Here is a 22,670-nt window from a genome sequence, read left to right as displayed (position 1 = left end):
TCATTCCAGAATTTGTTTTTCAACATGATGTCACCTTAGAGGCTCCATTAGGAATTAAAACGTTTAGTAAATGTGTGCAGGCAGGCTTGCTGTAAGTTAGTTGTGAATATGGTTATTAAAGGGTAAAGTGATCCTGCTGTGCGTGTGTGAGGCTGCGTGTTTAACCAGCTATATAAGTCTGCGGTGAATGCTTAAACTAATCACTTTAATTACCTGCGTGCCTACCAGACGCGCTGTAGTTCTCTAAGGAACCCCTATATCTCCGTATTGCGTGAGAAGCAGCTGAGTTTTAGGGTTTTTTATTTTTTTCTTCGTTCAGAGATGAACTTTCGTGAACTTTCGCCCTCGATTCGAGTGGCGCGACGTTATCCAATCAAGACGCAGAAGTAAGATATGTAGGCGTTGTATTGTCCAATCAGGAGCCGAGCAGCCGTGTGTGGGCGGGCCTTGGCGATGTCAGGAACTACAACAGTAACAGGGAGCTGGGGGATTGGTGAGTTGCAGGTTCGTTTGCTGTAGTTTTGTTTAATTAAGGTTAGTTGGTTAATATCGCAGTGCGAATCCGCGGAGAACAGCAGGATCATAAGGACACCAATGGCGGAAAAGGGAGAAGACGATCAGACGGTGAAATATTATCGCCTGTCCGAAGTGGAGGAGCGCAACTCTTTCAAAAGTACATGGATTATCATCAATCACAAAGTGTACGATGTTACCAAGTTTCTAGAAGAGGTGGGTGACTTTACACTGATTTTACTTTCACTAAAAACCGCTCAAAAAGCTTTTTAGATCTGGATCATTCTTTAAAACATCCAAAATATGCTTTTTTTATCTGTTCCGTTCCACCTTAAATAGTGCTGCAGTTACAGCGGTTACAGTTCGACGCCTCTATGCACCAGAGCGTAGCAGCATCGCTATTTAAGGTGGGCCGGATAGAAGTTGACGAAGCTAAACTATTTAAAAAGTTTACTTGGATTATCATAAATCACAAAGTGTACGATGTTACCAAGTTTCTAGAAGAGGTCGGTGACTTTAGACTGAATTTATACTGACGTTACCTTCACTTAAACGCTTTAAGATCTGAATAATTCTTTAAAACAGCATACATCTGCTTCTTTTCTTATCTGCTCCGTTCCACCTTAAATAGTGCTGTATTTACAGTGGTTTCAGTGAGGCGCCTCTATGCTCCAGAGCGTAGCAGCAGCGGTATTTAAGGTGGAATTGGTCATTTAAACTACAAGGCCACTTAAACGTCGAGTTTATATGATTTTAATACTTAACATGCAGCAATTGGTTATATAAGCTAGTGTTTCCACTGCTCCTGGACACGGAGAGGAAATCCCAGGTGTATTTATTTGCTTTAAACCAGAGGATGTTTATATATAACCTTGTTAAGTAATCTCTTGTAGGTAAGTGGTTTATGATAATGTTCTGGGAGGTTGCTGGCCACAGATGTGACTATGTAATAGCGAGGCTCATAGGAGGTTAAGGTTCATTTGCTTTTACGTGCATGAAGGCACGTTTCCTACCGATGAGATCCCAGCAGCTCTCCATTGCTAGAGTACTGCCTTCTTTATTGTGACAGAAACATATAAACCACAGAACACCTGTTTTATTATTAGTATGAAGAAATCCAACATCTATGGAATTTTTTTGTATGGATGGCTAAACTTGTAAACATGAATACAGTTTTTTACAGTTTTATTATTTAGGCAATGTTGAGGTTTTAATAAATAATATCATAATTCTAACAAAATACTATGTACTGGGGTATGACGCATCATATCGTACGCAATAATATTGCCAAAATTTAAAATAAAATTATTGCAAAAATAACCTAAATTATAAAATCATTATCAAATATTCAATTATTATCATTATCAAAAAAATACCCTGAAATATTGTGATATTACTTTAGAGCCATATCGCCCACTCCCCTATATACATACTGGTATATGCACCTTTGCTAAGTCCTTCCTATTATAGGCTGCACTAAAAATAGAATTTACACCTATGAAGATATTCATTTTAAATGTATTTAATTTTAATTTATTTGATCTGTTCAAGCACTGAATACTTTGTAAGCATCTCTTGTTTTTATTTCACACAGTTTGGTTGTGTTAAAGGTATAACAGAAAGACCATATGTTTTTATGAGGTGTGAGTTTAGTCTTTTTTTTGAGTCTGTCATTGTTCATAGTTCATACAAGTTCTTATTAAAGAAGAAGTAAAAAAAAAAAAAAAAAAAAAAAACAACAACAACAGAATTAACATTAGGAACCTAGCAAATGGTATTTTACCACAGTATAAAGTTGCCATGCAATATTAAAAATTTTGGTTATTTAACATCAAAACTTCTAACCAACAAAACATGTCATCACAGTTCTGCTTCAAATTTATAAAGCACTAAACAGTGTCACGGCAGGACATTTGGGTTACGTGATTCCACAAACTGTACCCAAACAAATAATGATGTATGTTGATGACCAGCTGCCTAATAATAATAATAATAATACCAATAGTAACAACAATGACATTAATACTACTATTTCTGTAGCTGAAGCTGCAGAAGACCTGAAAGTATTTGGGGGGCTGTAGGGATTGATTTGAATCACAGGGTTGTAGGGTTGAAACCCACGCCTACTAAACTGCCACAGTTGAGCACTTAAAACAGGACATTTAGCCTTCTGTAGCCTTATTGGCCCTGGAGTGGGACTTTAGCTAAGCCGGAATTTGTGGAGAGAACAGTTTTGTTGTACTGTAAATAGATCTGGGCGATATATTAATATATCAGAGAAAAATAGTGAGAAAAAGAAAAAAATATATATACTGTAATATGCATTTCAATTATCTCATCAATGTAGCGACTGAAGCTAAGCCTCCCGTGAACAAAAGCATGTAGATGGGGTGGTGGTGTGTGCCATTTCACCTTACACAAGGTGAGGTAAAACTGGAGGATATACATATTGTACATTTTATGCACAAATTGTATAAAAGCATCAAACTCCTCCAATGGAATAAGGATACATTTTCTTTCATTTGGAACAGACAGTAGTGCAAGTTTGGATAATTCTGATTTACACTATTTATTTTATTTTATTCTGTTAACACTTCTCCCAGTGTGTGTGTTCTAATGTGTGTGTTCCCTTCAAAAAAAACTACAATGTAGGTGGTCAAGTTATACCAGCCCATCCAGTCTTTGACATGGAAGCATTGTGGTGGAGAATGCTACTTATAATACTGATTTTGCCCAGCACTCCTAGCTGGGAAAATGAGGTGGCTTGTGTAAACTTGTGTATACAATTTGCACTAGACTTTTTCAGAAGCCAATCAGCTTAAACTACATGTAGCATGGCATGTGTCTTAACTTTATAACAGCTTACGGCTTGTATTTGTGAAATTTGGTTAGTCATATGTATGTTACCAAATATTCTCGGTACAGCTGTGTTCACAGAACTATTGCATGTGTACCTTGACGAGTTGCAACAGATACCCTCAGAAGTTAGAACCCTCTATTGGATACACACTTTTAATAGAAATAATGGAGTGGATAAGCCAGCAGATGACATCTGGATCTGGACACAACAACATATCCATATACATTGTCCCAAACTTCTTCTGTTCTGTTTACTTCATTTGCACACATTTCAGTAAGTTGCCCTGTGAGGTGCAGGCTGGACAGAAATGTTTGCTTCTGCTTTTACCTGAACCTGTATGAATAAACACCACAGCAATGTGAATGATTGGAACAGGACAAATAGAGAAAACGAGTAGTAACTGAAGAAACCGATCCATTTTATTGTTGTCAGAGTTAGTGATGATGTTGACTCTTGATAAACTGAACCAATCAAAGGGTTCACTTCCTAGCACACCCCTTAAGCTGCTGGTAACCAATCACATTCACTACACAGATCAGCCTGTTTAGTTTCCTGTGTCCTTTACCCATGAGCAGTAAATGACCAAACCAATAAATCTGGTTAATGATGATCAAAGTAAAGACTGGATCCAGGAGACTGTATTATATACTGGTAGTTGAATTAATAATGACTGGTTGGATGTTTTGTCTCTTCAGCACCCAGGTGGAGAGGAGGTGCTGCGGGAGCAGGCCGGAGGAGACGCCACAGAGAGCTTTGAGGATGTGGGACACTCGACAGATGCCAGAGAGATGGCCAAGTCCCTGCTAATAGGAGAGCTCCATCCAGTGAGTGGATTCACTTTACTCTATCAAGCTACCAAAGCATTGTTTCTCACAAAATCAAGTGATTCACTCTAAATTAGTAAAAACTAAGTGAGGATGATGAATCGAATTCAGAATTTTCAAACAAAAAAAAAACATGATGCGTCATGGTTTTTGAGGAGAATTTGTTTAAAAATGTGCAAAGCTCATGCAATCCTCAGCAAAAAAGTAGTTCCTCATTTATATAAGACACCCCTTGTTATGTTCAACTGTTAAAAACAACAGTAATGCTTAAAAATTTCAGTATTTATCTGACGCTCCTATCCAGAGCAACTTACAAGGCTACTCCTGTTATCCTATATTCACCCAGAGCAGGAATTAAACCCCAGTCTCCCACATGATTGGGTAGCTCACTGGCAGGTAGTGATGTTATCCACTGCGCAACACCAACAACTTACTGCTTAAAAATCTTTAAAAGTAGATAAAATCAAGAAATATTTGTCCCCAAAAAATTATCTTTAGCTCAGTTAATATAAATGTAATGTATACATTCATATATGTATACATATCATGGTTTACTTAATAATTCACAATATGGCTGCATGATATTGTGGAACATTTCATTGCAATATTAATAATGCAGGAATTTTCAGTAGAACCCAGCATGTCATAATATTAATTCTGCTTCTTGTGTATCCAAATAATAATGTGCCTCTGGTAGATATGCAGTGAATATTATTCATAGACACATTACAGTGACAATGCTAAAATGATATATTGTGAATTTTATTATTGACAAATATAACCTTTAAATTGTCTGTTATTACTTCTAGGTCAAATTAAGTATATCAATGTGTGGTATATAAAATTATATATTAACTTATAAAATATAATATTAAATAATAAAATATAATATATAAAATATAAAATCTGTGAATTAGTCATTTTCCATTAATATCTTCATTACACGAATTAAGCTCAGCTTTCCAGTATTTATTTTAAGAGGGTTTAAAAATCACAATGCAAACAGTGTGGGATATACCATATACAGTGCCCTCCATAATTATTGGCACCCCTGGTTAAGATGTGTTCTTTAGCTTCTCATAAATTGAGTTTTGTTCAAAATAATATAGGACCACGATGGAAAAAAGAGTAAAATACAACCTTTAACTCAAGTGAATTTATTCAGTAGGAAAAAAATCCCACATTAAGAAATAATTATTTAACATCAAATCATATGTGCCACAATTACTAGCACCCCTGATGTTAATACTTTGTACAACCCCCTTTTGCCAACAAAACAGCACCTAATCTTCTCCTGTAATGTTTCACAAGATGGGAGAATACAGAAAGAGGGATCTTTGACCATTCCTCTTTGCACATTCTCTCTAAATCATCCAACGACCTGGGTCCTCTCCTCTGCACTCTCCTCTTCAGCTCACCCCACAGGTTTTCAATGGGGTTGAGGTCTGGGGACTGAGATGGCCATGGGAGGAGCTTGATTCTGTGTGCGGTGAACCATTTCTGTGTAGATTTGGCCACATGTTTAGGGTCATTATCTTGCTGAAAGACCCAGTGACGACCCATCTTCAGCTTTCGGGCAGAAGCCACCAGATTTTGTTTTAAAATGTCCTGGTATTTTAGAGCATTCATGATGCCATGCACCCTAACAAGGTTCCCAGGGCCTTTAGAAGAGAAACAGGCCCACAGCATCACTGATCCCCCGCCGTATTTCACAGTGGGCATGAGGTGCTTTTCTGCATACTCAGCTCTTGTGTTACGCCAGACCCTCTTAGAGCATTTGTTGCCAAAAAGCTCTATCTTTGTTTCATCTGACCAAAGCACACGGTCCCAGTTGAAGTCATAGTACCGCTTAGCAAACTCCAAACGTTTGCGTTTATGATTGTGAGTGAGAAATGGTTTATTCCGTGCATGCCTCCCAAACAGCTTGTTGGCATGTAGATAGCGCCTGATGGTTGTTTTGGAGACTTTGTGACCCCAAGAAGCTACCATTTGTTGCAATTCTGTAACAGTGAGCTTTGGAGAACTTTTTATTTCTCTTATCATCCTCCTCACTGTGCGTGGTGGCAAAATAAACTTGCGTCCTCGTCCAGGCTTGTTTACCACTGTTCCAGCTGTTCCGATTTTCTTGTAGCCATTGCCTGACTTGTGAAGGTCAACACACATCTGCCTCACTTGAATGGTATGTTCCTTTGTCTTTCCCATGTTGAAGATAAATGGCCTCTGTGTCACGTCATATTTATACCCCAGGGAAACAGGAAGTTGTGAATTACTAATTAAATGTTCCTACATACTCTGATCAACTTCGTAAACTACTGTAGAAGTGACAGAAATACTTTTATTAAATTTATTTCCTAAGAATTGTTAGGGGTGCCAATAATTGTGGAACAGGTGATTTTATGAAGAATAATTATTTCTTAGTCAGGGATTTTATTTCCCCCTTAAAATTTACTTGAGTTAAAGGTTGGACTTTACTTTTTTTCCCATCGTGGTCCTATATTATTTTGAACAAAACTCAATTTATGAGAAGCTAAAGAACACATCTTAACCAGGGGTGCCAATAATTATGGAGGGCACTGTATGTGTAGGATATATTGATAAACCAGGATTAAAAATCAAACAAATAATGTTAATATATATGATAAAATAGGTGACTGCTATCCAATCAGCTGCTTGTTATTAGGCAGTTTGTGCTCTTTCTGTACACTTAAGTTTATTAATAATTGGTCATCTTTGATAAATACAGTAGTACTGATCACAAGTGTGATATAATAATGATAACATGTCATTGCATCACGCAGCCCTGGTGCATACAAGGCCAATCATTTAGGCATGACTGAGTCTCACTCATTCTGAGCGCTTCTACATTTGCTATTGTTTTCTGTAATCTAGGAATGAGCCTTGGCCTTCTCTCTGCTGAAGAGCATGCATGTGTTTCTACGCTAGATAAACATTAGGGTGTGGAGAGAGGCATACCTTCAGCTTGGGCTGTACCAGATGTTTCACATGACCTGTGGGGATTGAGGCGCTACCTGGAATCCATTTATCCGTTTTATTGGAGCTGAAGGGGCTGTGTTTACTGGAGCGAATGCAACACTTTGCATGCTTTGACAGAATTACAATGTATTATACACATGTTTGTATTCTCCCTCATTACCCTGTAACACACTATATCTCAGAACATGTGCTGGATTATCTAATGCAAACACAGATACTTGGTAACAAACGGCATTGGCCCACGGTCTCTGTTAATACCACATCCACCCTAATTCATTCTCTCCCTCTCTCCTTCTGTTTACTTCTCTTTCTATCTGTGTCCCAACCAGGATGACCGACATAAGATTGCCAAACCACCGGTGTGTATATTTTTGTTACTTGTTTCTTGGAAATATATTTGTAGAAAAATATGTATTAGGATAAATATCTATTTCCCAGTTCTGGTTCTGCAGCATTAGTATTTTAATTCTCTAAAGGATGTATTTGCTAATGTTATATTGGTGTATTTGCAGAAATATATACCGATATTTATATATTAAACATTCTAGAGAAAAAAAAATCTTAACATTTAAATATAAAGATTTTGTTCCAAGGTATTTTAGAGCATTTCGTGACACAATATGAAGAACAATTACATTTTCACATTGTCAAAAATGAAGATAAGGCATTTGTATGACAGCAACAATATGTAACACATGATTTTATTAGTATGTACTTTTAACATTGCACTCTATATGCATCTTGTCTTATATTGGACTGAATCTAATCACACTACCATTGAGCTGTGGAATTCTGCTCCATCCTGTACTTCTAGGATGATTTGGGGTGTATTTGGTGGGTTGGTGCTCATCCTACATCCTATCCTCACTAATGTTTTAGTTGATTTAGCTGAATGTAATCAGATCCCATAGCAGTGCTTCAGTATATAGTAGAAAGCCTTCCCTAGACAGTAGAGACAGTAACTCCAACAAGAGCAGGATAAACTTGTTTTAATACCCTTGGTTTCAGAAGAAAGAGTTAATGAGCACATGTCCCAACACCTTTGTTTTGTGTGTAGTATGATGTATAAACATGCAGTTTACAAGCCATTAATGAGTTTAAGTGGGATTTGGGGAAGCAATGCTCTACAATAACATACACAGGAGTGACTGTAGAACCAAGACCGGGGACTACATCCCTGCATAATCTTTTACATTCTGTAATATTGTTTTTATGTGTTTATATAGTATTGTAATATTGTGTTTGTGTGTAATTTCCTGTTTAGGAGTCACTTGTAACAACAGTCCACGAAACCACAAGGTAGGCTAAAAGGAACTTAGCCTTTTTGCTTGCTCAAGACTAAAAGTCATGTATATACCGTATGACCACACACTGCTGTTGAAATTCTGATGATCCTTGACTCTAAGTAACCTCCACCATTACCTCAGTTCATTTTCTCTTTTTCCTCTTTTAAAACTGTGCCGAGTCATTGCTTCACATGCACTGCTGTTACTGAGATGACGACTGCAAAACCCCAGGATTTCTCAATGAGTCCATTGAGTCATGCCCATTCTTGCTAGTCATGCTTCACACTTTAAGAAATAAGGCTTGACTTGTAGGAGTATGTCATCGGACAACAGTTTGTATAAGTTCTAGGAAAATATTTTTAAAACAGAACCAGTGCTAATAGAATGAGTTTACTCTTACTCTTTGTTTAATCTGTTAAAGGCTATGGATTTTTTATTTTTTGGGAGTGCTTAAAATGTTAAATATTTACCAGGAAATAATCTAAAATTAATTTATTAAATCAATAATAATGAAATAAAACCTTCATACATTTGTACTTGTTGTCAATAGACTTATCATATGCCCCAATTTAATAATGCCTAAATTTCACAGTTTGGTCCAAAAATTTTGGGAGTTTGGAAATAAAACATTGGAAAAATAACATTTCCCTTTTGTTTCAGTTGTATTCTTTATAATTATTTCCTCAGACTGTTTCAGAACCCTGTAGAACCTTCATTATTTAGAGAAGTAGTTCTGGAGGATCTCCTGATCTGCAATTTAGAAGGAGCATGCTTGAAGCGAAGAGACTTGGCAATCTAATGTCCTATACGTTATGTTTATGTCAAAGTATTTACAAACCGCCACCACCCTCTTTCCTTTACCATAATACCTTATGTGTGAAAATTGACCAGAAAATAGACATTTATTGATAGCACACCTTATACTTCAGTGCGCCTTATAGTTTAAAAAATACGGTACATTTTTCAGTTCTTTTATTTCAAATTCAGTGTGGTGCTATGCAGAGCCCAAATCAGGAAGATTGTGTCACTGTCTGGACCTAACTGTATAATCACATGCTGCTCACAGTGTGGGTCTTTAAATAATCCTACATTGTTCTGCTCTGGAATTTTTACAAAGAGTTCTTTTTAGAACATTAATTTTATTAGAGAGCTTGGTAAGGAATTCCAGGAACTTCCAGAAATAGTCAGTAACAGCTCTGTATGTTGTGTTTTGTCTTGTGTTAAAGCTGGTGGTCCAACTGGTTGATACCTGCCCTCGCTGCAGCGATCGTCACATTGATGTACCGTATATACACAGCGGAGGAGGAGGCGTAACGGACCCCCGGCTTTCTCTTCAGTGGACTGTTGGCAATCGGAACCCACCAGTTTATCCCACTTCTACTACATACATGCTGAACAATGACACCAATAATACATTTCAGGGTTTCTTTATTTTTTTTTTATTTTTTTTTTTTTTAGCTATGATTTAATGAAGGCTTTTTTTGTAACTGTTATTATGTATGTCTCCCATTTATCCCACAGAATTGGAACATTGGTATTAATATTAAGAGAAAAATGTATTGGATGTACTCGAAACATTATAAAGGTATAGTACTTATGTATGTCAGTATGTGGATATACTCGTGTAACAAAAAATAGAAATGTAGAAGGGGTTAAATTTGGCATTATATGTGGAAATATCACTTTAATGTAGAAGCGTATGAAGAAAGCTGATCATAGAAGCTGATTTTAGAAAAGTATTTTGGTCAGGGTAACGATTATTAATTATATTTTCTGACCGTTTCATACAATTTTTGTCTAAATGCAAAAATAGACAATTTGATGTAAAAACTCATTATTTAATTTTTTTATGTAGTGCAGTGTACAAGAAATACGTTTTCATCCATTTTTTTTTTATTTTCGTTTTTCATCTCTGCCTCTTGCAATCGAAATTTCAGGAAAAATGAAAAAATTAATCTTTTCTTTTATATTTTCTGATTTTTCAATTTTTGCATTTTGCTAGTTGGATTATACCATCAGATCTGTTTTACTAGATACAAAAATGGACAAATCTGTAAATCGAGAGAAGATTCAACTTTTAATTCTTCTTAAAAGGCCAAGGCCGTTTGTGAAAGGCCAAAACGAAAAACTAGATAATTGGAAAAATTGGATAAAAACACATTTTTTTCTTCAACTATAATAAATGGTAAAAATATGTAATAATTAAGTTTTATACACAATTTTCTATTTTGGAATTTAGCTTGATACGGTCAAAAAATGTAACTGCTAAATGTTACACTGACCTATTTTGGACCGTAAAACCTCACATGGTCATTTAAACAAGAACATTCAGTGCTTATACAACGGTTCTCTCAGAGCTATTATTTTTCTTTTATAAACTTTAAGAAATAATAATTTGTTAGGACATAGGGCTACACCACATATCGTTTGTTAACCATAATACACAATTAACTTTATAATTATATTGCACCCTGAATATGCAAACAAGCCTGTGTTTCCTTTGTGTGCTGTGAGCATTCTGACAAACCACAGATCACAGTAGTAAAATAATGCAGGCCTATAATTAATGATTCACCAGTACATTAAAGTAGTAGTTATACTGTAAGGTGTATCATAGTCATAGTATGTGACATTTCATAGTAATCATATTAATTAAACAGCTTTGTTTATGCAGCCCTAATATGAATCACAATACACTATTAAATCTTACAATTTCATCAGAATTATGCAATTTTCTAATGGCTTAGCCCACAATACCAATCTTTTGGATGCTGCTACAGTCATATTAGACAGTTTCACCACTGATGCTGCTAAACTGTACAAAGAGTTAAGCTGCAAAATGTCTCTATTTGATGTGGCATCATCGTATAAAAGTTTCATCACCCTCTGACAAGAAAAAAATTAAAAAAAAATAATAATTTAGCAAAATTAGTATTTTGTACACATTATTTGTAAAATTTAGTAAATAAACAGAAATTCTACTGTTAAACGGTGCAGATAAATACTTAATTATGATTTGCTCACTTATTTCCACTTGCAAAATGTAAAACTGAAATAAAAAGGGCAGTTAAAATGACTCAGTGCACTACTACAGTCACAGAGGGCATGATAGCGTTAAGCCAAGTTCAATCTGTGATCAGAAATTAATGCAGAGTTTAAGGTGTCCAGGAGAACCACTAGTGTAGCCTACACTATATGTATATATATATGGTGCTGATACATTCCATTTTATATCACTGAATGTACGTAGTGTATTACGCTTTCACATCCTCGAATGTGCTGGTAAGAGAGGAACACACACGCGCACACGCACAAGTAATTAATTGTATTTAAATGTAACAGAAAGAAACGTCCATTTATACTAGAGATAAATAAATAAAGACCACACTTACCCACACTGTTGTGATATTGAAGCCTTTATCTCATGGTTTAAAGCAGGTGTGCCCAGTCCAGGTCCTGGTGATTTACTGCACGACTCTTTGGATTGTAGTAATTGTTGTTATATTAATCTAACACACCTGTTTCAGGTGGTAAAGGCTGTCAGGGGAATCTGAAATGATCCAGGGTGGTAGATTTTCAGCACCAAGTTTGTGCTGCTAGCTTAAATAAATATGGCTAAAGGCTGGTACACGTGTTCAGCATGAAGGTTTCCCAGCTTAAAAACGTCTAGTTTAGAAGTGTGTGAGCAGGGAATTCCACAAAGTGAGCTTGGACTGATTTTGGACAGTATATTAATATAATAACTGGAATAAAATAACTGTAATAAACACAGCAGAGTTGGGGGACAATGAGTTCATTCATGTCCATTTTTGTTCATTGTACGTCTTTTTTTTGTTTGTTTGTTTAATCATATTATTAATAAATAAACACAATCTGATTATATGTACCATCTTGCATCTTAATCAGCTGTTGTCTTCATGGCCAACCAGCTGTTCCACATGCTCTATGCTCCTCCAATCACAATTGAACTGAGTACCTGTTCCACACAGGTGTACTGGGAGTTTAAAGGGCACTGTTCTAATGTAAATTGTATAATACTGGTGCTGTGCTACTTCTGCATTCCTGGACAGTTGCTAAAAAGCAGTATTGTCTGATCCATATCTGTCCTAAAGCTTGACTTCATACCAGGAGACTTTCCGTGCTCGGCATGAAACACACAGCCTTCTCTGGACTGTTGTATCACTGCCACCTGGTGGATATACATTGGCTAGAAAAGGAACCTATAACTTTTTCAGATACAGTTGTATGAAATACCTTAATTAATTCAATGCAATATTATTTATTTAACACTTAAAAAAAAAAAAAGTTGTCACAAAGCAGCTTTACAAAGAAAACAGCCAGAAGCCAGACTCTCATTGGAAGCTATAGGAAGCGTTTAGAGGCTGTTATTTCTGCAAAAGGAAAATCTACTAAATATTAATGTAATCTTTCTCTTGGGGTGCGCAAATTTATGCACCTGCCTAATTTAGTTTAATAAATTATTCTTACACTCTCTGTAAATCCTATAAACTTATACTATTTCATTTACATTTACATTACATTACAGTATTTAGCAGACGCCCTTATCCAGAGCGACTTACAACAGTGCTTCAAAGTTACTTAAGATATCCAAAGCTAGTTTGTAGACTAGGATCAAGAGATACATAGAACTTAATCATGTTTAGAACCCTAGGAACCTTTTTTTTTTTTTGTGTAGGAACTCTTTAAAAAGATGTGTCTTCAGTCGACGTTTGAAGACGGCGAGTGACTCTGCTGTTCTGACATCCAGTGGAAGTTCATTCCACCACTTTGGTGCCAGCACAGAGAAGAGTCTGGATGTCTGTTTTCTGTGTGTTTTGAGTGATGGAGGTTCGAGCCGAGCCGTACTGGAAGCTGTAAGAGCTCTTGGTGCAGATCTGGCTTTGACCATCGCCATCAAGTATGAAGGAGCTGGTCCGTTTTTTGCCTTGTAGGCCAGCGTCAGGGTTTTGAATCGGATGCGGGCGGCAACAGGAAGCCAGTGGAGGGAACGCAGCAAAGGAGTCACATGACTGAACTTCGGAAGATTGAAGACGAGTCGTGCTGCAGCATTCTGAATTAATTGTAGTGGTTTGGTGGCTCTCAGTGGAAGACCAGCCAGTAGAGAGTTGCAGTAGTCAAGTCTTGAGATGACAAGAGACTGCACAAGCACCTGAGTGGCTTCCTGAGACAGAAACGGTCGAATTCTTCGGATGTTGTACAGGAGAAATCTGCATGACCGAGTCAGATTTGCAATATGGCTCGAGAATGATAACTGGTCATCCATTACTACACCAAGGCTTCGTGCTTCTGCTGATGGAGTGACCAGTGAGTTGTCGAAAGAGATGGAGATATTGTTGTGAAGGCTCGTAGTTCCTGGGATGAACAGAAGGTCAGTCTTGCTGGGGTTGAGTTTTAGGTGATGAGAACTCATCCACATCGAGACATCACTGAGACATGCTGAGATGCGGGATGAAACCTGAGTGTCGGAAGGAGGAAAAGAAAGGATTAGTTGAGTGTCGTCCACATAGCAGTGGTATGAGAATCCATGAGAAGATATTATTTCACCCAGAGAGCGAGTATAGAGTGAGAAAAGAAGAGGACCAAGCACCGAGCCTTGTGGAACCCCAGTGGAGAGTCTGCATGGAGCAGATGTTGCTCCTTGCCAAGTTACCTGGTAGGAACGGTCCTCCAGGTACGATGCAAACCACTGCCATGCAGAGCCAGTGATTCCAAGGCTGGTGAGGATGGAAAGGAGAATGCTGTGGTTGACCGTGTCGAAAGCAGCAGAGAGATCAAGGAGAATCAGAACAGATGACATGTTGGTTGCTTTTGCTGCATGGAGCTTCTCTGTAACTGCAATGAGGGCAGTTTCAGTAGAGTGTGCAGGTTTGAAGCCAGACTGGTTTGGATCCTGAAGATTGTTCTGAGTGAGAAAGAGAGAAAGTTGGTTGTAGACAGCACGCTCAAGGACTTTAGAAAGGAAAGAGAGGAGAGAAACTGGCCTGTAGTTGCCAACATCCAAGCTGTCTAGAGTTGGTTTCTTCAAGATAGGAACCACTCTGGCAGTCTTAAAAGTTGATGGAACATGACCAGATGATAGAGAGGTGTTAATGATGTGAGTGATGAACGGAAGGAGGTCAGGAGCAATTGTCTGAAAGAGGGAAGATGGTAAAGGGTCAAGTGGGCAAGTGGTTGGATTGTTAGAATGTAGAATATGAAGGATTTCATCTGTGGAAAGCAGAGAGAAGTGAGACAGAGAAGTAGAATGTGGAAGATAGAGCTTGGTGGGAAGGGTAGAGGCAGGGGGAAAGGATTGGCGGATATTTGCTACTTTCTCCTCAAAGAAGTTGACAAAATCATCCGGGGAGAGGGTTGTGGGAGGTTGAGGAGTGGGAGGGTTTAGCAGAGATGAGAAGATGGTGAAGAGTTTGCGAGGGTCAGATGCTGATTCTTCCAGTTTCCTTTTGTAGAAAGAGGATTTTGCAGCAGTTACCTCTGTTGAAAATCGGGATAGGAGAGATTGGTAAGAGCAAAGGTCTGAGTATTGTTGAGATTTTTTCCACTTCTCAAATATCACCGTGTTCATCTGCCATATGATATATATGTTACTGAAATTGCTGATTTGAATTGAACCAATTGAATTATGAAGAAAAAAAAAATCATGAAAATGATCAGGGATGCCCAAATGTTTTATACCGCTGTATAATTTAAAGAGTTAGTTATTTACACATCTAACATATGTATCTAAACTATTTTAGGAGAAATAGCTATCACTAGTACATTTCTCACTATTAGGATTTACTAGTGAAACTAAAAAAAAACATATTTAGATGTAATATTCAATTAGACTTACCGGTACCACTTTAAAATAAGACTACCTTTATAAAGGGTTTATAAATGGTTTACAATTAGTTTATTAATGGTTACTAATTAGGTTGTAAATACCTCAAAAATCATTAATAATCAGTTATAACACATACGTAGAAAGGGCAACAATGACCTGTTGTTTGCCAAATAGTGAACCCACAGCCATCTATATTGTTGCCCTTTCTACGTATGTGTTATAACTGATTATTAATTAATTTTAAGGCATTTACAACCTAATTAGTAACCATTAATAAACTAATTGTAAACCATTTATAAACCCTTTATATAGGTAGTCTTATTTTAAAGTGGTACCAACTTACCTTTGACAGAATTAAATAAATTTTCTTTTCAATTATGTTTATTTTTGTATCAGTACAGTATTGTATAGTTTTGCTTAACATACAGTACAACAAATAGTAGGCCTTTCACAATAATTACCTACCTTTTTGACTTATTGTACAATTTATATATTAACATAACCTTTTTTTGTTGTTCTGTAATGTTTAAATGTATAAATATGCTATTGTTCTCATTATATTATGGCATGAAATCACATTAAGATGATAATGATATTTTTGTGATAATTCTGGGATAATTTATATGCTCCTAAAAATTAATCATTGTGACTAGAGGTGGGACAAAATATACATATTGTGATATACACTGCCTGATCAAAAAAAAAAAAGTCACCACTTGGATTTAACCAATTTAAGTAAATGATGTGGGGTTGGTTGATGCTGCAGTTGGTCTGCAGGTTTAGGTTCAGCAACAGTATGTGCTGAAAGAATGAGGTCAGCTGACTACCTGAATATACTGAATATAGACCAGGTTATTCCATTAATGGATTTTTTCTTCCCTGATGACACGAGCATATTCCAAGATGACAATGTCAGGATTCATGGGGCTGGAATTGTGAAAGAGTGATTCAGGGAGCATGAGATCATCATTTTCACACATGGATTGAGAGAGTTCACCACAGAGTCCAGACCTTAACCTCATTGAGGATCTTTGGGATGTGCTGGATGGAGAAGGCTTTAATATAAACACTCAGTTAATAATTAATACAAATAATACAGCTACATTAAGGAATCTTGTGTTAACACTGATTTTCAGTCTTTCTTGAGTGTTAGTATAGAGAGGCTTTCAGCAACCCTGATAACAGAGTCCTGTTTAAACCCAGGAACCTCACAGCAGCTCGCTCTGCTCTTTGTGTTCGTGTTTGGAGTAACGATGATGAATGATAACAATGATTTCATGTTTTGAATAGCCATTTGTTGACCTCACAGACGGATTTCCTGGAGAGCAGGAAGTGTAGAGTGGGCCTGTAGTGCAGCCCAGCAGTCCAGTGGGGGGAGATGAAAAGCAGCACTGTGGTTAGCTGGTCATTCAGACTGAATATTGTGCAAAACTGCTGCAGAAAAATGAATAAAAAAACACTTTCATGACGTAACTCCAGTAATAAAGCTGTGGACGGTGTAGCCAATAGAATAGATCAGTGGATATGCAGTCTCTTACAAAAACTACAATTTAAACTAAATTATACTGAAACTAAATTAAGTATACTTACTTTACTTACTTCATATATATATATACATACATACATATATATGTATGTATATATATATATATATGCCTAGTATACTTGGCATATTCTTGTACTTAATATTTTGATCAAGATACACTTAAGAACATTTTAGTTAAGTATTCTTAAATTATATTTAAAGTATGCTTGGCTTGTAGTTTGAAATAAATAGTACCCAAGTGTTTCTGAACCTGATTATTTAAAGTGTAATTAACCAATGCAGAACAGATGATCATTTGGCAGATTTTATTGAAAATATTATTTTAAGGTGTGAGAGTTTTGTAACAGGCTTCATTCATATTATAATCCATTACCACATACATATCCTGAGGACTCTTTGCTTATTTTTATATGTGTATTCTAATAGTTAATCCAATTAAAGAACAGTTAAAAAGACCTATATCTAAACCTAGTAGTATACTAGTAGTATAACAGTATATAAGTAAACTGTAAGTATTATGTTAAGTTCACTTAAAAGACATATGCTTTAAGTATAAAACCACTAGATTAGTAGTTTACTGAGTGTACTTAAAAGTGTATTTTAGCTAAAAAGTGGAATAGAAGTTTATAAGTAGAACACTAACAGCAAACTAACACAGTTAACTTAGTAAACTTGGAGTACATTACTAGTTCACATCTAAGATTTACTTTTTCCCATATTAGTAAACTAGTTCACCCAAAGCAAACTTAAAAGTATACTATTATATACTAAAATTGGGCCAATTTATTCCCAAGATGTATTAAAATAATACACTTACAAGTACATTGATCATACTTACTACATAACATACTTGGGAAATATAGTTTACTTACTAAAATAAACTGAAAGTATATATTTTAACTGCATCACATGCATACGTTTTACATTCTAGAAAAATAAATCTCCTCTCTTAATCAAGGATTGACTGGTTTTTCTGCTCATTAGCAATTGATTGTCTAGAAGCATCTCTCTTCCTGTACTGGGATTGGTAAGTAATATCGCCCCTCGTGTGCTATGATTGGTTAGTACAACATATCCTGTGCTAGGATTTGTTGTAGCTCTCAGTAGATCTAATGCTACATTAGGATTGGCTAATAATGCATCTTGTGCTGAGCTGTGATTGTTTAGTAGTATCTCTGTGTTGTTAATTTAACCTCTTATTGATTAGGATATTCACACTGATATGTAAAATTTTATTTCCACTTGATAGTAGTTGGAGGGGAAGTGGGTCAAGGTGCACTGGAGCTCAGTTCAGAGTAAAAGTCATCTTCTTATCTTTAATGGTTCTGGAACCTACCCAAAATCACTGAGCTCAGGTCAGGAGCATGCCCTGGACAAGACAACAGTCCATCATAGGATTCCACACCTGTGAATCTTTACGGCATAGTGGTGTGTAAAAGAAAGAATCCACACAACTGGTTTATCTGGGTTAACTGGTCTCACACGTAATGCACTTAAAAGCACACAATACAGGGGAAACCTAGGGAGGTGATTGCATTATTGACACACACATGGCATTCCAGTCAACAACAGCACACTATTTATAGAGTCAGAACAGCATTTACAGTTATACACTGCAGTTTGGCATGAAGAGAGGGCCAGCGGTGCATGATGGGATAGCAAGACACCATGCCCCACTGGCCCTCCTCCCCGCACTCTCTGCACACACACACACGCACATGTACACGCTCACAGGCTAGTTATTCACAGTCCCTAGAGATGATCACCACAATATTGTTTGTATATTTTCTATGTTTGTAGTTTATATGATTGCAATAAGCATTCTTAACTAGTTCATCATTTATTTTATTATATTATTATTTTATACAAACTCTTGTAAGTTATTATTCTTTACAAAAATAACAAATTGTGTAAAGCTGTGTAAAACTTTAGCATTTATTTGTTGCAGTGGTAAATACCAAATCTATTGTATAATTTTTTAATTAACAAAATCTATTTTAGTGTTTGTTTTTTTCATATCACCAAGAACATTGTCATCACACAAAGTACCCTAAAATATCATTATATTATTTCAGAGCCATATCACACACCTCTAAACACACCCAGAATAATAGAAACTAAGCACCCAGAGAAAATAAACACATTAAACTCCTCACAGACAGAGACCAAAGTGAAGCTTAACCACTGGCTTTACTCCAAGTAAACTCAGACATTTTCATACACTCATATATTCATGCATATATTCTTTTACACTGTTTAGCATGTGCTTAAACTGTCTATAAACCATTCGGTCAATGGGAAATCATGATTCTGCAGGTTCTGCCCAATTATTCTTTATAGACCAGATAAAGTCTGATGGACAAATGCACCAGAAAAAAAATGGAATGTAAGAGTGTAAAGGATATGTCAGCTTTTATTTAATTTGTGTGAATACTGATATTTATGTCTCCAGAGACAGTTTATTTAAAGCCTGAACACTTTCAGTTGATCCCATCGTGCATGGCTCAGGGCTGCCCTCTAGTGTTTTTTATTTAGTTGAGCTGCAGTAGGGTAATAAATTGTTATTTTTATTTTTGGAAATAAAAACATTATAGAAAATGTAAAGTCATCAGAACTCTTCTGTTTTTTTTTTTTACAGAAAAAAGTTTATAATAACACTGCTTTCCCCAGGAACAGACCGGGGTTTCCTGTTTCACCTTAAATGGTGCAACAGACAGCAGAAGCTGCAGCATTTAAGGTGGAATAGAAAAATAAAAGAATAAAAGCCAATCAAAGCAAATTTCAGCTCCTCTTTACAGAGAAATAAAAAAAATGACAATAACAAATCTTTCTTTACCACCGCCCCCCTTTCTGAAGATTTTAAAATTAACAGACTTAAAGTTAACTAGTTAACCAGCAGCTAGATTACTGAACTTCAGCGCTCCTGATGATGTATCTGGTGCTTAAATAGGGTTGTCCAAATTCTTAGAGTGGAGGATTTTACCCCTTTCTCCTTCTAACTCTGTTCCACGTGGAAGGGTTAGACTCGAAAATAAGGAGTAGGGGTAAGTGGTAGGGCCAAGGGGTGAAATGGGTTTGGGCCTACATTCTCCTCAAGACAGTCCTATTCTATTGGCAATAATTCTTTCTCTACAGTGACTAGACAAGCTGTGTGTGTGCATATGTCCCTAAAATTCCCTTTAGAGTGGAAACATAGACTGTATATAGCTGGACAGAGCATCGTCTCTCAAAAGTGAAGCCACCACAGGTCGGGCGCCCCCTGCTGTTCGGTTCAGAAAGCTGTGTAACTCCACCCATACCCGTAGGTTTCAATGGCAAAACAGACAACTTTCAATCACGTTTTTTTCTAATATACTGTAATTCTACCTCCATGATTTAATTGCAACAGCTAATGTAACCTCTGCTTATATTGTCAATTTTTTATATCCCCACAGAACTCGTTTTTTAAAACGTTATTCAGCTCTATTAAAAAAGGTGTGGTTATTGTAAAAGGGCTGCTTATGGGCGGGACCAATAACAGACCGTCAGCTCCGCTCCGCCCCGCTCTGCAGCCTGTGACCGCGAGGCAGCCCTCAGGGGCGGGGTTATTCAAATGAGTAGGTTGCTATACACAGTCTTTCTCCCTCCTCTGGTCTCTACTGCGCAGAATCGGGTGTCAGGATCGCCAACATGGCGGAAGATTGCGGCTTCATTTTCATTGAATGAATAGGAACGGAGACATGGCGTCCATCTTTTTTTACAGTCTCTGAGTGGAAAGCACAGAGAAAGTGCATTACATTACATGTGATAAAAAGTGCTTGAATGTCTGCTAGATGGCCTCTTCCTGCAAAACAAAAAATATATATATAAAAAAATCAAACTTAATATAATAACGTGTATTAATGAGTTCTCATCCATAAGTGTCATGCCCTTCTAATAGGAAAGGTTGACATTATGAAGTGCCTCCTATATCACCCCTACTAGACAAAAGGATGTGGTGCTGAATACGGTTCTCCTGCAGGTGAAGAATCATAATGAAGTGCTTGATTTGGTGCGGTTTGATTAGGTTTAAAGAGCCCCACCAGTGGATTAAATAGGATGCAATGCTGTAATAAGTGTGTCTATGTGTGGGAATGTGTGTATGGTGCTATGGTACTAACTAAAGTAGGCTTCCTTTAGTAAAGGAAATGTGATATGGTGCACAATAAATTAAACTGTATTTGTTATTATTTTCAGTAATGCATTTATTCCATCTATTTAAGTTTTCAGTTTTAGCCACACCCCCTCTAGAATATACAGAGGACAGAGGGGTTTAATACAGTTTAAACCTTAACCCTGACAGCAATATTTCTTTAAAGTTGACATGCTAATGGGGAATTATGTGCTATGTGTGTTTGGGTTGGTTTGTACATCTGTTGATATTAGGACCCCATCATTACACTTAACCCTTCCCCTCCATTTTTGCAGGCTTAACCCCTGTGTGGGAAACTGCTCCACACTTCAATACAGATGTTAGTAGAGCAAGCTACTGAAGATAACGGCCCACGCGGGGCCTGTCGACCTCCTCCTGTCCGGGGGGGAGGCGTGCCCACCTCAGTGCCTGATCCCACCCCGACCCCCTGAGCCAAACTCCACATTCAACTCCCCTCCTGACTGCGTGCAGCCCCTCCGCACCGGCTGCGATGTCCGTCCCGCAGATGAACGGCGTGGACCCAGGAGATGAAGACCCGGACCACCTGTCCGAGACGGAGCTCGAGCTCGGGCTCGTGCACGCGCGAGACCGGCGGCGCGCCAAGTCCCTTCCAGCGTACCCGGAGCAGGCGAGCGTCCTGCTGCGCGCGCTTTCGCACGGCTGCAGCAAGCGCGTGCGTTTTGCGGACGCGCTCGGCCTGAACCTGGCGAGCGTGAAGCACTTCAGCGCCGCGGAGGAGCCGCGCGTGCCCCTGCACCTGTGCGGGCTGCCGCTCGCACCTGCGCTCGCGCCATCCGCCGCGCTCAGGGCGCACGAGGACGACGGCCAGCTGGAGGAGCGCGTACAGCGCTGCGGGCTCGCGCTCGAGAGGCTCACCGTTGGCTGCGGGCGCGTTCACGGAACCATACGCGTGTCCGCGCACGCGGGAGCGCGTGCCACGGAGGTGGGCGTGAGGTACACGCTGGACGAGTGGCAGTCGTACGTGGACGCGCGCGCGGAGCCCGTGTCCGTGCCGGCGGCTGCTGCTGCGCTCGCGCCCGATGGAAAGATGTGTACGAGGTTCTCCAGGTTCTCATTCACCGTGTGCGCGCCCCCGCGTCCCGAGTCCAACGCCGCCGTGCACTTCGCCCTGTACGTGAGAGGAGAAGGAGGAGAACTGTGGGACAACAACGAGGGACAGAACTACACACTGAGAGCAGAGCAGCTAAACAGCGTGTGAAACACTGTGAAAAGACCCCCAGGACTAGAGGACGCTTTAAAAGGGGGCTTCTCTGCACTGCAGGTTTAGTTGGGACAGTGCTGTAAGAGACTGGAAGCTTGTGGTGAAGATCTGGACAGTTTTGGTCACACCTGAAGGAGTTTGTAATAAAAAGTACACTTATACAGTTCTCAAATGCTGCTTTCATGATCCTCAAATACACCAAACACACCAAGAACACCAAAGACTGTGTTCTGCAGAGCATGTTTACACGATGACTGTAGAAGAAATATTAGGACAATGTTACATTTCAGACACTGAAACCCTACAAACAGTACTGGTCGATTGGTGAAGATCCTTGGCTTGGCTTGGTGGATTAGTTTTGCTATAAATGGTGCATTTAATTTAACACCAACTAAAAAAAAAAGATAACT

At 38.1% G+C, this 22,670-nt stretch overlaps 3 protein-coding genes across 3 annotated transcripts; 2 read left to right on the top strand and 1 right to left on the bottom strand.

Moving 5' to 3' along the window:
* The first annotated feature begins 446 nt into the window (after positions 1-446).
* LOC103035299 (cytochrome b5) lies at positions 447-12,359 on the top strand. Its single transcript, XM_007238630.4, has 5 exons — positions 447-729; positions 4,069-4,197; positions 7,521-7,550; positions 8,456-8,490; positions 9,704-12,359. Exons 1-5 carry the CDS (start codon positions 595-597, stop codon positions 9,789-9,791), a joined length of 417 nt encoding a protein of 138 aa, XP_007238692.1. The 5' UTR covers positions 447-594; the 3' UTR covers positions 9,792-12,359.
* Positions 12,360-13,020: 661 nt separating this feature from the next.
* Positions 13,021-14,782, bottom strand: LOC125802361 (uncharacterized). The gene is made up of 2 exons (XM_049480154.1): positions 14,149-14,782; positions 13,021-13,953 (listed from the first exon to the last, which is right to left on the bottom strand). The coding sequence occupies exons 1-2, from the start codon at positions 14,293-14,295 to the stop codon at positions 13,138-13,140; spliced, it is 963 nt and encodes a 320-aa protein (XP_049336111.1). The 5' UTR covers positions 14,296-14,782; the 3' UTR covers positions 13,021-13,137.
* Positions 14,783-21,392: 6,610 nt separating this feature from the next.
* ppp1r3g (protein phosphatase 1 regulatory subunit 3G) lies at positions 21,393-22,426 on the top strand. Its single transcript, XM_015602809.3, has one exon. The coding sequence runs from the start codon at positions 21,529-21,531 to the stop codon at positions 22,255-22,257; it is 729 nt and encodes a 242-aa protein (XP_015458295.3). The 5' UTR covers positions 21,393-21,528; the 3' UTR covers positions 22,258-22,426.
* Positions 22,427-22,670: the final 244 nt, after the last annotated feature.

The sequence above is a fragment of the Astyanax mexicanus genome, chromosome 6, assembly GCF_023375975.1.
Source record: "Astyanax mexicanus isolate ESR-SI-001 chromosome 6, AstMex3_surface, whole genome shotgun sequence".
Taxonomy (NCBI): domain Eukaryota; kingdom Metazoa; phylum Chordata; class Actinopteri; order Characiformes; family Acestrorhamphidae; genus Astyanax; species Astyanax mexicanus.
The sequence above is the reverse complement of the archived record's forward strand: the minus strand, read 5'-3'. Positions and strand labels throughout refer to the sequence as shown.

What these genes read in the sequence shown, in the direction of transcription:
- LOC103035299 (XM_007238630.4), top strand. Translation starts at nt 595, where the DNA reads ATGGCGGAAAAGGGAGAAGACGATCAGACGGTGAAATATTATCGCCTG. An exon ending in TAATAGGAGAGCTCCATCCA is followed by an intron (nt 4,198 to 7,520) that starts GTGAGTGGATTC and finishes TGTCCCAACCAG; the next exon opens with GATGACCGACATAAGATTGC. An exon ending in ATAAGATTGCCAAACCACCG is followed by an intron (nt 7,551 to 8,455) that starts GTGTGTATATTT and finishes TTTCCTGTTTAG; the next exon opens with GAGTCACTTGTAACAACAGT.
- LOC125802361 (XM_049480154.1), bottom strand. Translation starts at nt 14,295, where the DNA reads ATGTCATCTGTTCTGATTCTCCTTGATCTCTCTGCTGCTTTCGACACG. An exon ending in TGGAGGACCGTTCCTACCAG is followed by an intron (nt 13,954 to 14,148) that starts GTAACTTGGCAA and finishes TCCGACACTCAG; the next exon opens with GTTTCATCCCGCATCTCAGC.
- ppp1r3g (XM_015602809.3), top strand. Translation starts at nt 21,529, where the DNA reads ATGTCCGTCCCGCAGATGAACGGCGTGGACCCAGGAGATGAAGACCCG.